A 13,040-nucleotide genomic window follows, 5' to 3' on the forward strand; every position below is an offset into this window, starting at 1 on the left:
AGGTTACAGTTCATAGGTTAAGTTTGACGCACGTTTTTGAAGGTGTCATGGCGGAGCTCACTGGCGCTGTGAAAATATTCTAAACTATTATCTGTTCGTTGTGTTTTATAGATTCAATTGTAACAGTTGTTTCTCATTGACTCTGCCATAGTACCGAGCAAAATGGCATCCACTGCAGCAGGGAAACAGAGGATACCGAAAGTGGCTAAGGTAACAAAACACTTAAAAACAGTTAGCTATCTAACGTTAGCGAACTTGTAAGTTATTGGCTAGCCATGTCTATATGGGCCTAGCCAGGTATCAAGCTAGCTAACCACAACAAGACTTGTCCTTTGTTTTAGTACAAATGTAGTTCAATTACTTTTAGCTACTTCAGACGAACGAAAGGGTAGCTAAGCACTGCAAATAATTGTATTTAGCAAGCTAACGTAACTAACGTTAGCTAGATACTCTGACCCAAGTCAGTGTCTGTGATGAAGTTAGCTAGTTACGTAATTAGCTAGCGAGTTCGAACTGTTTCCTTTTGGAACATGTACTATGTAGCTAGCTAGTATTATCTCCAATTAATTTCACCCATTCTTAAATTCATGTATTAATTTGTTTTGTGTAGGTGAAAAACAAGGCTCCAGCAGAGGTACAAATCACAGCTGAGCAGTTGCTCAGGGAGGCAAAGGAGAGGGAGCTCGAGCTTTTGCCACCGCCGCCCAAACAGAAAATCACTGATGAAGAAGAGTTGAACGATTACAAGTTGAAGAAGCGGAAGGTAAGACCCCCGTGACAGTGGACACACAGTTTACACTTCACGTTTACTGTTACTTCACTTTTACTCTTGATATTCTGTTGGTCTGCCAGCCTGCCAGTTTCATCATTTCCGATTGTCTGCGAATCCTGTGAAGAATACAGTAAATACATTGATCTAATTTAGATGCATATTGGACTCTCCTCATAGGGATTTGAAGACAACATCAGAAAGAATCGCACTGTTATCAGCAACTGGATAAAATACGCACAATGGGAGGAGAGCCTGAAAGAAGTCCAGAGGTAAGCTAATGCTTGTCAATTTCACTTTGTGAAGGTGATGATTGTGAACCATACCTATTTGAAATCTGATGTGAATGTTAGATGAGTTTTGACTGGGATACTTGTTGTCTAACCCCCCCGCCCAGGGCTCGCTCTATTTACGAGCGTGCTCTGGATGTAGACCACCGGAACATTGCTCTATGGCTGAAGTATGCCGAAATGGAGATGAAGAACCGGCAAGTGAACCACGCCCGCAACATTTGGGACAGAGCCATCACCATCTTGCCTCGTGTCAACCAGTTCTGGTACTGAACAACTTCACCTTCTAAACCGTTGATATCTGTTTTAAAAAACTATATCTGATTGATGTGGTCATATTAGTGTTTTGATCCTCAATCAATCAGGCTTTTGCAGAATAATGACTAAAACATGCAGAGTTTACCACCAATGTGCACAATCTTGTTGCGGCTCATCTGTTCTTTTTCTGTTTCCCCCCGTTTCAGGTACAAGTACAGTTACATGGAGGAGATGCTGGGTAACATTGCTGGCTGCAGACAGGTGTTTGAGCGCTGGACAGAGTGGGAACCAGAGGAACAAGCCTGGCACTCCTACATCAACTTCGAGCTGCGCTACAAGGAGGTCGACAAGGCCCGCTCCATCTATGAGAGATATACCCTTTTGATGGGAAGTGCTTGAAACATTTACTTACTATGAGTTGTGGTTGCTGTAGAGTGTGTCATTAATTGACAGGTGTTTGATTTTTTTTCTCACCTTTATTTAACCAGGTAGGCTAGTTGAGAACAAGTTCTCATTTGCAACTGCGACCTGGCCAAGATAAAGCATAGCAATTCGACACATGCAATAACAAAGAGTTACACATGGAATAAACAAAACATACAGTCAATAATACAGTAGAAAAAAGAAAACAAAAAGTCTATATACAGTGAGTGCAAATGAGGTAAGATAAGGGAGTTAAGGCAATAAATAGGCAAAGTAATTACAATATAACAATTAAACACTGGAATGGTAGATGTGCAGGAGATGAATGTGCAAGTAGAGATACTGGGGTGTAAAGGAGTAAGATAAATAAATAAATACAGTATGGGGATGAGGTAGATAGATGGGCTATGTACAGGTGCAGTGATCTGTGAGCTGCTCTGACAGCTGGTGAGGGAGATATGAGTCTCCAGCTTTGGTGATTTTTGCAGTTCTTTCCAGTCATTGGCAGCAGAGAACTGGAAGGAAAGGTGACCAAAGGAGGAATTGGCTTTGGGGGTGACCAGTGAGATATACCTGCTGGAGCGCGTGCTACGAGTGGGTGGTGCTACGGTAACCAGTGAGCTGAGATAAGGGCGGGGCTTTACCTAGCAGAGACTTGTAGCAGTTTAGCAATTGAATACATTTATTATGATACTGTAGTGGTATTATCCTCATTTTGTCATCATGCCTGTAGAGTGCATCTCTTTAAAGCTCCTTAACTCCAGTGCACTTGTAATTGTCCACCCTGACGTGAAGAATTGGATCAAGTATGCCCGTTTTGAAGAGAAGCATGGGTACATCGCCCACGGGAGGAAGGTGTTTGAGAGATCAGTGGAGTTCTTTGGCGAGGAGCATGTCAACGAGAACCTCTTTGTGGCCTTCGCCAGATTTGAAGAGAAACAGAAAGAGGTATCTAAATCTGACACTTTGAACCATGTCAGTTTTATTCCCACACATTTATACTGTGGTCAACAGAACACAACACAACTTTTCTCCCCCTTTGTCTCTTAGTTTGAGCGTGTTCGAGTCATCTACAAATACGCCTTGGACAGAATCCCCAAGCATCAGGCTCAGGAGCTCTTCAAATTCTACACAGTATTTGAGAAGAAGTTTGGAGACCGGAGGGGAATTGAGGACGTTATCGTCAGCAAGCGGAGATTTCAGTATGAGGAGGAAGTCAAGGTACGTTCAATTGAACTTGTAAAAATGTGCAAAGATTTCACTCCAAATAAACCATTAAAACATGGGTTCAACATGTCATCCCCCTAATTGCTTTCCATTGGATTGTGTTTTGTGTCCTGTGTAGGCAAGCCCACACAATTACGACGCTTGGTTTGATTACCTGCGCCTGGTGGAGAGTGATGCGGATCCTGACACTGCCAGAGAGGTGTATGAGAGAGCCATCGCCAACATCCCTCCTATACAGGAGAAGAGGCACTGGAGAAGATACATTTACCTGTGGATAAACTATGCTTTATATGAAGAACTGGAGGTCAAGGTAAGCCTGCTTCCTCTGTGTGTTTTATGGAATGGCTATAATTCTCACATTGCTATGTGTGACATTGTGCATATAGCTGTGGATTTCAGTGCTTATTTTGTTGAATTGGCAGGACCCGGAGAGAACAAGACAGGTGTACCAGGCATGTCTGGATCTCATCCCTCACAAAAAGGTATTGGCAGTTTGCAATCAGTGGCACGTCCTTTCTGAAATGGGACATAAACATGAATCATCAACAAATGATCATATTTATTACTTTGCATCCTTCCTCATAGTTCACATTTGCCAAGATTTGGCTACTCTACGGACAGTTTGAAATCCGCCAGAAGAACCTTCAAGCTGCCAGGCGAGGCTTGGTAAGGTCCCTACTGATTGCTGAAGATGTATGTTTTTCATTGTATCAAACTTCTCTCTAATTTGGGCTTCTTCCTCTCCCCCAGGGCACAGCCATTGGTAAATGTCCAAAAAACAAGCTGTTCAAGGGCTACATTGAGCTGGAGCTGCAGCTCCGAGAGTTTGACCGATGCAGAAAGCTCTACGAGAAGTACCTGGAGTTTGCCCCAGAGAACTGCACCACCTGGATCAAGTTCTCTGAGCTGGAGACCATTCTAGGAGACACAGAGAGGGCCCGGGCCATCTTCGAGCTGGCCATCGGACAGCCACGACTAGACATGCCAGAGGTCAGGCTCAAACGCTCAGCCAGGGCATTTACTCAGTATTGACGTTCCACTGTCTGTCGTTTAGCAGGTCTGAAGATGCCCCTCAAGTGAGAAGTGTTGTCGTGAAAAGTAATGAAGGTACCTCTGAACAGTATTTTACTTTAATATATTCCATTTCCTTTTCAATCTTAGGTGTTGTGGAAGTCCTACATCGACTTTGAAATTGAGCAGGAAGAGTTTGACAACACCAGGGGCCTCTACCAGAGACTTTTGCAGCGCACACAGCACGTAAAGGTGAGAGCTGTCCCTTTAACCTTAGTGACTGTCTTGCTACCAACAGTCCCATGCTACAACTCACCTGCCAAACACTCACTGTGGCGCAGGAACTCCTCAAACATTTACTCGTTCATTGTGTAATTTAGCTAAATGTTACCTGCAGGTCTGGATCAGCTATGCCCAGTATGAGCTGTCCATCGATACCTCGGACCGGCTGCAGAGGTGTAGGGGGATCTTTGAGGAGGGCAACAAGGGCCTGAGAAGCTGTGAGGAGAAGGAGGAGCGTCTGATGTTGTTGGAGTCGTGGAAGGAGTTTGAGCAGGAGTTTGGTTCGGACACGACCAGGGAGAGGGTAAAGAAACTGCTGCCGGAGAAGGTGAAGAAGAGGAGAAAGCTCACAGCAGAGGACGGGGTAAGTGTTGTTTCCTTTGGTCATACCAATCCAATATCAATTCATTACCCTTGTTTGTCTTACCGAGTACCTCAACTCCTCCATACTTTTTAATTAAACATTTAATCAAATACAGACAGACTCCTTGTTGAGATACAATTGGCACATGCGCATTCACACTGATTTCCACTAGCTTCTATAGCCACAGTCAAATTCCACAGCCACAACATGGGCTACAAAAATGTGCCTTTTAATTTGGGTTAGGCATAAGGTTAGCAGTGTGGTTAAGTTTTAAAATCAAATTTTAATGAGAAATTTTAGAAATTGGTGGGTTTTGACTGTGGCTATAGAAGCTAGTGATAACCTTCCATGCTGAGTTGCCATCTTAGAGCAACAGCAATGATGAAACAGTCAGTGGTTGTATTTAACTTTTTATTAAAAAGTATGGATTTCAGCAAAGGCACGCAAAAACAGAGGACAAACATAGGTACGCAGTAAGGGTTTAAGAATTTACATTTTTGAATTAGACGCGTATTGAGTCAGCGGTTAGTTGGGAGTCGAGGTACTCAGCAAGTTTGTCATGATGTGGTTCGATTGATCACTAATTTACTTTTCATTTTGATTCAAGTCGGATGCAGGGTGGGAGGAGTACTACGACTATATCTTCCCTGAGGATGCAGCCAATCAGCCCAACCTCAAGCTGCTCGCCATGGCCAAGATGTGGAAGAGGCAGCAACAAGAAGAAGACGACGAGGAGGAAGAAGATGAGGAAGATGAAAACAACGGAGGAGTGGATAGAGGTAGTGGCAAAGAAATGGAGGAAGATAACAGAAGAGTGGAGAGAGATGGAGATGAAAAAATGGATGGAGAAGAAAATGGAAGAGGGGAGGGGAGTAGAGACAAAGAAATGGAGGAAGAAGATAACAGAAGAGTGGAGAGAGATGGAGAAGAAAATGGAAGAGGGGAAAGGAGTAGAGACAAAGAAATGTCTGAAGACTCTGCATCACCATCAGAAAATCCTATGGTCAGTGAGCCTGTGCCTGAAAAAGACTCCAAAGAGAGCACATATGATGACAGCGATGATTCTGATGAAAGCAGCAGCAGCAGCAGTAGTAGTGGCAGCAGCGGTAGTGATCGTGACAAAGATGGCAGTGAGAAACAGCCCAGGATGAGCAAAAAGGATTCAGTGAATGATTAGCTTGTCTGGGAAAATGTTTCACTCATGACAAGTAGGGACAAGTTGAGTACCTCATCAGGTAATTTCTAGTGCTTTTTTATGTTTTACAAACACCTCTTTTATTAATGTGAATTCTTATTCCATGTTTGTGTTTTAGTTACTGTAGTGCAATGACAATGTAAATAAATAACCACTGATATCCATTTTATTTTTATTTGGAAAATGAACCATAATTGATTGATTGTGACAAAGCAGCAGGTCCCTGGGTGAGTCAAGTAAGTAGATAATTTATTGAATTTGAGTCCTTTCAATTCCATATAGCTCCAAACAGTGACTGACTCATTGGCAAAAAAAATCTTAGTTTCACAAAGGACCAGTGAATTTTGAACTATCCAATAACTATGTACAATGATATTCTGTCAGCTTTCACACATCACACCCTCAAAACTAGTCCTTATCACACTTCACCAATGCAGACGAGAGAAATATTAGTGTCCGTGTTCCGTCTATTCTATATCTTCTGGTCTGACGGGATGTGGTATAGGAACGATGGATTTCTTCTCTGTGTCGCTCGACAAGGCTTTCCTCATATCTACAAAGAGTGAGCACATGTCAACAAAATGATTGAGCTACAGTAATGTTTACATTGATTTGAAGGGGTTCATCTTACCATAGGCGTCTTCATCCGGTTCTCCGTTGCTAGCAGAATAGTACTCTATCACGGTTCTGTAAACGCTGTAGCCTAGCTGTTTGTACATGTTCACCGCCACTTGATTGGAGACTCGAACAAACAGGTCAACAAAGAACCCGCCCTTCCTAAAACAGTGAGACATGACATGGATTAGAATAAGCCAAGATGTATGCTAGATAACATGGTCATGTTCAGTAGGGTGCACTATAGCAAAACGGTTTGAAACAGAAAACAAAAATAAGGGTTTATAATTTGTATTCCCACCTGGTTTCAGTACTATATATATATATGTGTACCAAATGACACTGATCTTAGTAAAAGTCAGACCCACCTTTCTGAGATCTCCTCCAGCATCTCCATAAGCTTGGCTGCCAGTCCCAGTCGTCTGAACTCTGGGGCCACTGAGAGAGCTGTGACGTGCCCATGCCACTCTTCTCGCGCCACTGATCCCTCCGCCTTTCCCATGACTGCAAGGACAAAGTCAGAAGTGTAATTTTGATGGAGGCCATCCACAGTGTATGCTATTGCAATCATCATATAGGATGGTACATATGACATGCACTTACTGTAACCCATCAATTCTCCACCAGGGGCCTCTGCAACAATGAAGTACTCAGGCCAGTGGGCCAGGTACTGTAGGTAAAATGGGATTCCATACTGTAAAAGAAAGTTAAGGACTGCTTGTCTTCTAATATAACAAGACAAAGCCTACATTATCTGGGGTTTCCATGCATAGATAGACAGGTGGTATATTATTACAATGCCGGGGTTCAATTTGTACGTGTGAAAGGATACAGTCTCTGTTAATGGATCCAGGTTGCTGTGAAGGTAGAAATAAAGTTTGAGATGTTTCATGCATTCAATGCAATGCCCCTGACGACGAGGGGCAGCAGACCTCAGTTTACTGTATTTATTCCTAGCTAGCCACCTTTGAAAGAGAGAGCCAGCTAGTGAGCTATTGTCCATACATTCCAAATACTGTATCTTATAGCAACAGAGTTGACTCGTTTATTAAGATAGCGTCTATGCATCTCTGTATGGCCAAATAATTAGCTTCTGGCTAGCTAGCTATACTTGCAACTAGCCAACAAGCAAAATGCTATTGGTATGGTCCACTAAAACATAGGTATTGTGTAGCTAGAATGTTAGCCTATTCAACAGTATTAAAAACTAATCGAAATGAACTCACATGTTGTTGAACTTGAACAAATCATCGCACGTAAAAGCTCGTAACGTTGTCATTTTCGCTGACCATTCAACTTTAGCGTCGACCAAAACGTCGATGCCCTCTATCTTTAGGGAGGTGTCATTGACTGATTTACTGCCATCTTCCGTTTGACTGAGGAATAGCAGGCAAGAATACACACTAGCAGAACATGGTGAGCAACGGTTGGAAAGATATTTCGATGACGTGTGTGACCTATCTAATCAAGTTTTGTATGGGAAAGTTGAGATATTAATCCATTACTTTGCAATAGTGAATTCACAAGCAAATGGATGGCTGACTTATGCTTGATACTGTAGTAGTGTCCGATCCAATTAAAATGCATTAATTAGGTGGCAATTTAAAAACCAGTAGCTAGCTTTCCTCCATGAAAAACGAATACTTTTTATTAACAACACACCAAAGTGCACCACTAGCCTATGAGAAAAAAAAGATACATGCATCTAATTGCAGTAACTGAACTACAAATTTCCAAACATAAAAATATTGATTGAACAAGAACATGTTTTAGGAAAAAAGGTTTTAAGTGAGGTGTTTTTTTCCTTTGATATGGTTGGTGGAGAGCATAATATGTATTCTCTGGGGACAGAGTAGGTGGAGTTACTTTTGAACATGTGTGAAGACTGTCACTGAAAGGACTTGGTTCCATTGATCAGTGGTGCACTTTGGTGTGTTGTTAATGCAAATGGAGTGGTTTCAAGTGTTGGGATTTCTTGGATTATTTGTTGTTTTCAGTGGAGCCCAGAACACACCAAGGTATGGGGAAAAAATGGTACTTCAAAAGTATTCTAGACAAATGTATTTGCAATCCTATACTTTTTCCATTATCAAAGCTCGTTATCGAAGATCCTCTATATTTGTTGTTATAGAGGATAATAAATAAATAAAAATTGCCTCCCTTACTTTCAAAGTTCTCTATCCTCTTGTCTTTCAGGCCCAGCATGGCCCCCAGCCCTTCATACCTGATCTCTGTTCCGGGGGTCCTAGGGCCTGGTGTCCCCATCACACTATCAGTCACTATCCTCACCAAGGCGGTGGAAGTCCAAGTCGTTACTGAGATTGTTAATGGTAATAATACTGTTGTCACAGAAACAACCACAATTCAAGGAGGTAAGACATTATTTTAAACTCAACTTTTAATATTTCTATAACTATTTATACGCTAAATGTTTGCTTGAATTTTGTTTCACACGCCAAGCAGCAACCTTGAAATTTCGCTAAAATGATGTTGTATGATTATCAGTGCTTTAACTCAATTGATTATGACTCAGTCGATGATAAACATCCCTGTTTCTTTATGCCATTTTCTTCATACAGGTTCGACTGAGCTGCTGGTTCTTTCACCGGTAAGAATGCATTTTTCTGAAATGCTTATACAATATTCATAAAATAAAAGTAGCAATTAGATGCCAAAACTATCATCTATACATGGTATGAATGAAGATACACATTTACATGTTATAGTGGCAGTGATGTTGTTACCATTTTGGTTACTTGAGTTGTAATTCCCCCTTTCAAATTAGAGACAGTATTTTTATAGTATGTGCTGTTGATCACAGTATTGTTGGTCACAGGCACATAGAAAATCCCTCTTCAGTTTTGGTATTCAACTCTGAGGTTCCTAGCATAAAAAAATGGGTTATTATAAACCACCACAAACATGACAAAGTAAGTCGCATTCGAAATATCACCGTCCACCATTGTGTCTGAGATAACAGTACACCTTAGCCTTGACTCGTGTCTGTCAGAATACTTGAATACTTCTTCTTCCTGACCCTCTTTGACCTTTGACCTATTCTGCTATTTCCCCCCCCCCCCCCTACAGATCCCCGACAGTGAACTGAGCTATTGGCACCCCTACACGTTGGTGGTCAAGGGCTATGTCGGGATGGGCAATATGGTGTTCACCAACTCTACGGTCCTGCGTTTTAACCCCAAAAGCTCATCCACGTTTATTCAGACAGACAAGGCCAACTACAGGCCTGGGCAGGTTGTGAAGATCCGGGCAGTGTCCATTTACCCAGATGGCAAGCCATATAAGGGCAAGATAGATATTATCATTAAGGTGTGTGTTACTGTTACCATGTCAAGTGGGTATTGTATGAACATTCAGTGTGGAAGTGATAGCAGGTGGATGGAATGGAAACTTGAAATATGAAACTATGATGGCCAGTTGATCATTCTCATTTCCTTTTATGAACGCTGTGAGCCAGGATCCTAAGGCAAACATGATCCGGCAGTGGTTGTCATTGGACAGTGTTCTGGGTGTTCTGTCCAAAGAGTTTCAGCTGTCTAAGAATCCATCTCTTGGCAAGTGGACCATTGTGACTTCTGTCAATGTAAGTCCTCTTAAAATTTGAAGGACTATGCTAACGTTTTGCTGCTCAAAACATTGAGTGGTTATTATAGCTTTATTGAGGGTTTTCAGGGTGATGCAGGCTATATATTTCATCTTGGCGATATTTAATCTCGTTAACAGATGGCCTTGGGGCTTGAATGTGTTTTTTGTCTGCAAATCTTCAGGAATAATTGACACTAAATACTCATAATAAATGAGTGTTATTTAAAAAATGTGTCTTCACTGAAACGTGTCTTCTGCGAACTATTACACAAAGACAGCCCCCTTCATGTTGTTTTAATCAAGGGAGAGAAGATAACTACAACGAAACTGTCCAGACATTTTAAAAGTCTTCCTGTAGGAGGGCTAGAAACAAGCAGTACATAGTTCATTGTGCTGAAATGTGGTCACCTCTCACATTTTCTCTCTGTCTTGCAGGAAGTTGTGAGTGAAAACCAATTCAACGTGGAACATTATGGTAAGATCACTTTCATCGACGTTACATCATTGTTAAACTTAGGGCTCCTGTACCATTTCCATACGTTCTGGTTCCTCCCTATATTGTTCAGAACAAAGGTAGATGACCCACCAGGGGATACTCACTGATGCTCTCTCATTTTGAACATGACTAAAGCTGAACTATTTACTCAGACATTCAACTAGAGCTAATAAGCTATACATTTTCCATTTACATAAGCCAAACACATTCAATAAGGTACATTTAGATTGGTACATAGCATTTACTTATTGTGTACTTCAATATACACTACATATACAAAAGTATGTGGTCACCCCTTCAAATTAGTGGATTTGGCTAATTCAGCCACACCCGTTGCTGATTCGAGCCCACAGCCATGCCATCTCAATAGACAAGCATTGGCATTAGAATGGCCTTACTGAAGAGCTCAGTGACTTTCAACCAGGCACTGTCATAGGATGCCACCTTTCCAACAAGTCAGTTCATCAAGTTTCTGCCCTGCTAGAGCTGCCCCAGTCATCTGTAAGTGCTGTTATTGTGAAGTGGAAATGTTTAGGAGCAACAACGGCTGCCGTGAAGTGGTAGGCCACACAAGCTAACAGAACGGGACCGCCGAGTACTGAAGCGCTTAACGTGTAAAAATCGGCTGTCTTCAGTTGCAAGACTCACTACCGAGTTCCAAACTGCCTCTGGAAGCAACATCAGCACAATAACTATTAATCGGGAGCTTCATGAAAGGGGTTTCCATGGCCAAAGAGCTGCACACAAGCCTAAGATCACCATGCGCAATGCCAAGCGTTAGCTGGAGTGGACTAAAGCTCAGCACCATTGGACTCTGGAGCAGTGGAAATGCGTTCTCGGGAGTGATGAATCACGCTTCACCATCTGGCAGTCCGACAGATGATTCTGGGTTTGGCGGATGCCAGGAGAACGCTACCTACCCACATGCATAGTGCCAACTGTAAAGTTTGGTGGAGGAGGAATAATGGTCTTAGGCTATTTTTCATGGGCCGGATTAGGCCCCCTAGTTCCAGTGAAGGGAAATCTTAATGCTACAGCATACAATGACACTCTACGATTCTGTACTTCCAACTTTGTGGCAAGAGTTTGGGGAAGGCCCTTTCCTGTTTCAGCATGAAAATGCCCTCATGCACAAAGCTAGGTCCATACGGAAATGGTTTGTCGAAATTGGTGTGGAAGAACTTGACTGGCCTGCACAGAGCCCTGACCTTAACCCAATCAAACACCTTTGGGATGATTTGGAATACCGACTGAGAGCCAGGTCTAAATGCCCAACATCAGTGCCCGACCTTACTAATGCTCTTATGGCTGAATGGAAGCAAGTCCCCCCAGCACTGTTCCAACATCTAGTGGAAAGCCTTCCCAGAAAAGTAGAGTCTGTCATAGCAACAAAAGAGGGACCAATGCCCATGATTTTGGAATTAGATTTTCGACGAGCAGGTTTCCACATACTTTTGGTCATGTAGTGTATCTTGAATAAAAATAAACATTTGGAAAGCTTTTGCTGAGGTTTGTGTGTGATTGTAATCGATTTCAATGAATGTTCTTTGTGTTTGTTTCAGTGCTGCCCAGGTTTGAGGTGTGGATAGAGGCTCCCAGTGTTCTTCATCATGATGATACTCTCTGGGGCGTGGTCACTGCTAAGTAAATCAGTTTGATAACGTTTTACCTTATGGTTTGAACAAGGCTATGTGTTTTGTGCACACATACTTGAAGAAATAGTGTCTTATAAGCCCATATGGGCTGGGCGCGAAATGGTGTATAACACTGAAAATTCAATCAAAACTATTTGGTTCCGATCATCTACTCTCTCTCTCTCACAGATACATGTATGGGAAGCCTGTACGAGGTCACATGAACATAACCTACTTGCATCATTTTCATGGCATTGGTGTGAGTTCTGATGATTATAAAGAGGTAAGTTTGCCCCCCCCCCCCCCCCCTCCCAAATGTAATTTGTAGTTTTATTCTTATGAATCACAAAGGGATCCTGTTGGCATTTGAATGACATTCATGAAACCTGAAGTGGAGATCTCTGAGAGATGATTCATTGTTTGTCATTTTTATACAGATTTACGGCTCGACGGAGTTCTCTTTTGATGTGCCTGACTACCAGGTCATGTTTAAACGATCTGCAGACAACATGTATGAGGATTATGAGAACGATGAGTTTCTTACCATCATAGTTTATGTCACAGAGTCCCTGACAGGTAATCATACAATGATTTCAAACCATATAAGTTAGATTCTGTACACTCATTTCTTATTGAGAATGAAGAATAACGCTCTCATTCAGAGTCGACTGTTACTGATCTATAGAATCTGTTGTTTGTTGATTTTTAAGGACTGACCTATCACAGCACTATGGAGGTGGGTGTGGTTAAATGTAGATATGACCTTGCCTTCCGCGGATACCCCAGCTACATAAAGCCCTCTTTGAACTTTACCGCTGAGGTAAGCAAAATTACAAGTCTATAGAGTATTGTTCAGTTGCGTGGGTGTGGAAA

The 13,040-nt window shown here is 42.1% G+C and overlaps 3 protein-coding genes across 6 annotated transcripts in view; 2 read left to right on the top strand and 1 right to left on the bottom strand.

Moving 5' to 3' along the window:
• LOC110522084 (crooked neck-like protein 1) lies at nt 1-5,981 on the top strand. Its single transcript, XM_021600169.2, has 14 exons — nt 1-210; nt 611-763; nt 950-1,041; nt 1,167-1,325; nt 1,524-1,690; nt 2,510-2,688; nt 2,791-2,961; nt 3,086-3,277; nt 3,390-3,449; nt 3,553-3,633; nt 3,718-3,957; nt 4,129-4,230; nt 4,376-4,624; nt 5,232-5,981. The coding sequence occupies exons 1-14, from the start codon at nt 163-165 to the stop codon at nt 5,799-5,801; spliced, it is 2,463 nt and encodes an 820-aa protein (XP_021455844.2). The 5' UTR covers nt 1-162; the 3' UTR covers nt 5,802-5,981.
• On the bottom strand, nt 5,980-7,780 carry LOC110522085 (N-alpha-acetyltransferase 20). Of its 2 annotated transcripts, XM_021600172.2 has the most exons (6): nt 7,661-7,780; nt 7,267-7,291; nt 7,038-7,128; nt 6,803-6,938; nt 6,451-6,596; nt 5,980-6,372 (listed from the first exon to the last, which is right to left on the bottom strand). In XM_021600172.2, exons 1-6 carry the CDS (start codon nt 7,711-7,713, stop codon nt 6,287-6,289), a joined length of 537 nt encoding a protein of 178 aa, XP_021455847.1. In that variant the 5' UTR covers nt 7,714-7,780; the 3' UTR covers nt 5,980-6,286. The 2 variants fall into 2 exon arrangements, with proteins under 2 accessions (XP_021455847.1, XP_021455846.2); XM_021600171.2 differs by having other exon boundaries at nt 6,803-7,128; nt 7,661-7,770.
• The window catches only part of cd109 (CD109 molecule), a 22,802-nt gene continuing 17,487 nt past the window's right edge, over nt 7,726-13,040 (top strand). Inside the window, exons 1-10 of one of the 3 annotated variants that reach the window (XM_036975630.1) lie at nt 7,726-7,850; nt 8,631-8,806; nt 9,014-9,042; nt 9,522-9,761; nt 9,910-10,035; nt 10,473-10,512; nt 12,096-12,177; nt 12,357-12,450; nt 12,605-12,743; nt 12,878-12,987. In XM_036975630.1, coding sequence (XP_036831525.1) covers nt 8,638-8,806; nt 9,014-9,042; nt 9,522-9,761; nt 9,910-10,035; nt 10,473-10,512; nt 12,096-12,177; nt 12,357-12,450; nt 12,605-12,743; nt 12,878-12,987 — 1,029 coding nt within the window. In that variant the 5' untranslated portion in view covers nt 7,726-7,850; nt 8,631-8,637. Of the gene's footprint in view, nt 7,851-8,281; nt 8,453-8,630; nt 8,807-9,013; nt 9,043-9,521; nt 9,762-9,909; nt 10,036-10,472; nt 10,513-12,095; nt 12,178-12,356; nt 12,451-12,604; nt 12,744-12,877; nt 12,988-13,040 lie in introns of those variants that run through there. The other 2 variants (XM_036975628.1, XM_036975629.1) reach the window with 2 other exon arrangements.

This window comes from Oncorhynchus mykiss, chromosome 4 (genome assembly GCF_013265735.2).
Source record: "Oncorhynchus mykiss isolate Arlee chromosome 4, USDA_OmykA_1.1, whole genome shotgun sequence".
NCBI lineage: Eukaryota > Metazoa > Chordata > Actinopteri > Salmoniformes > Salmonidae > Oncorhynchus > Oncorhynchus mykiss.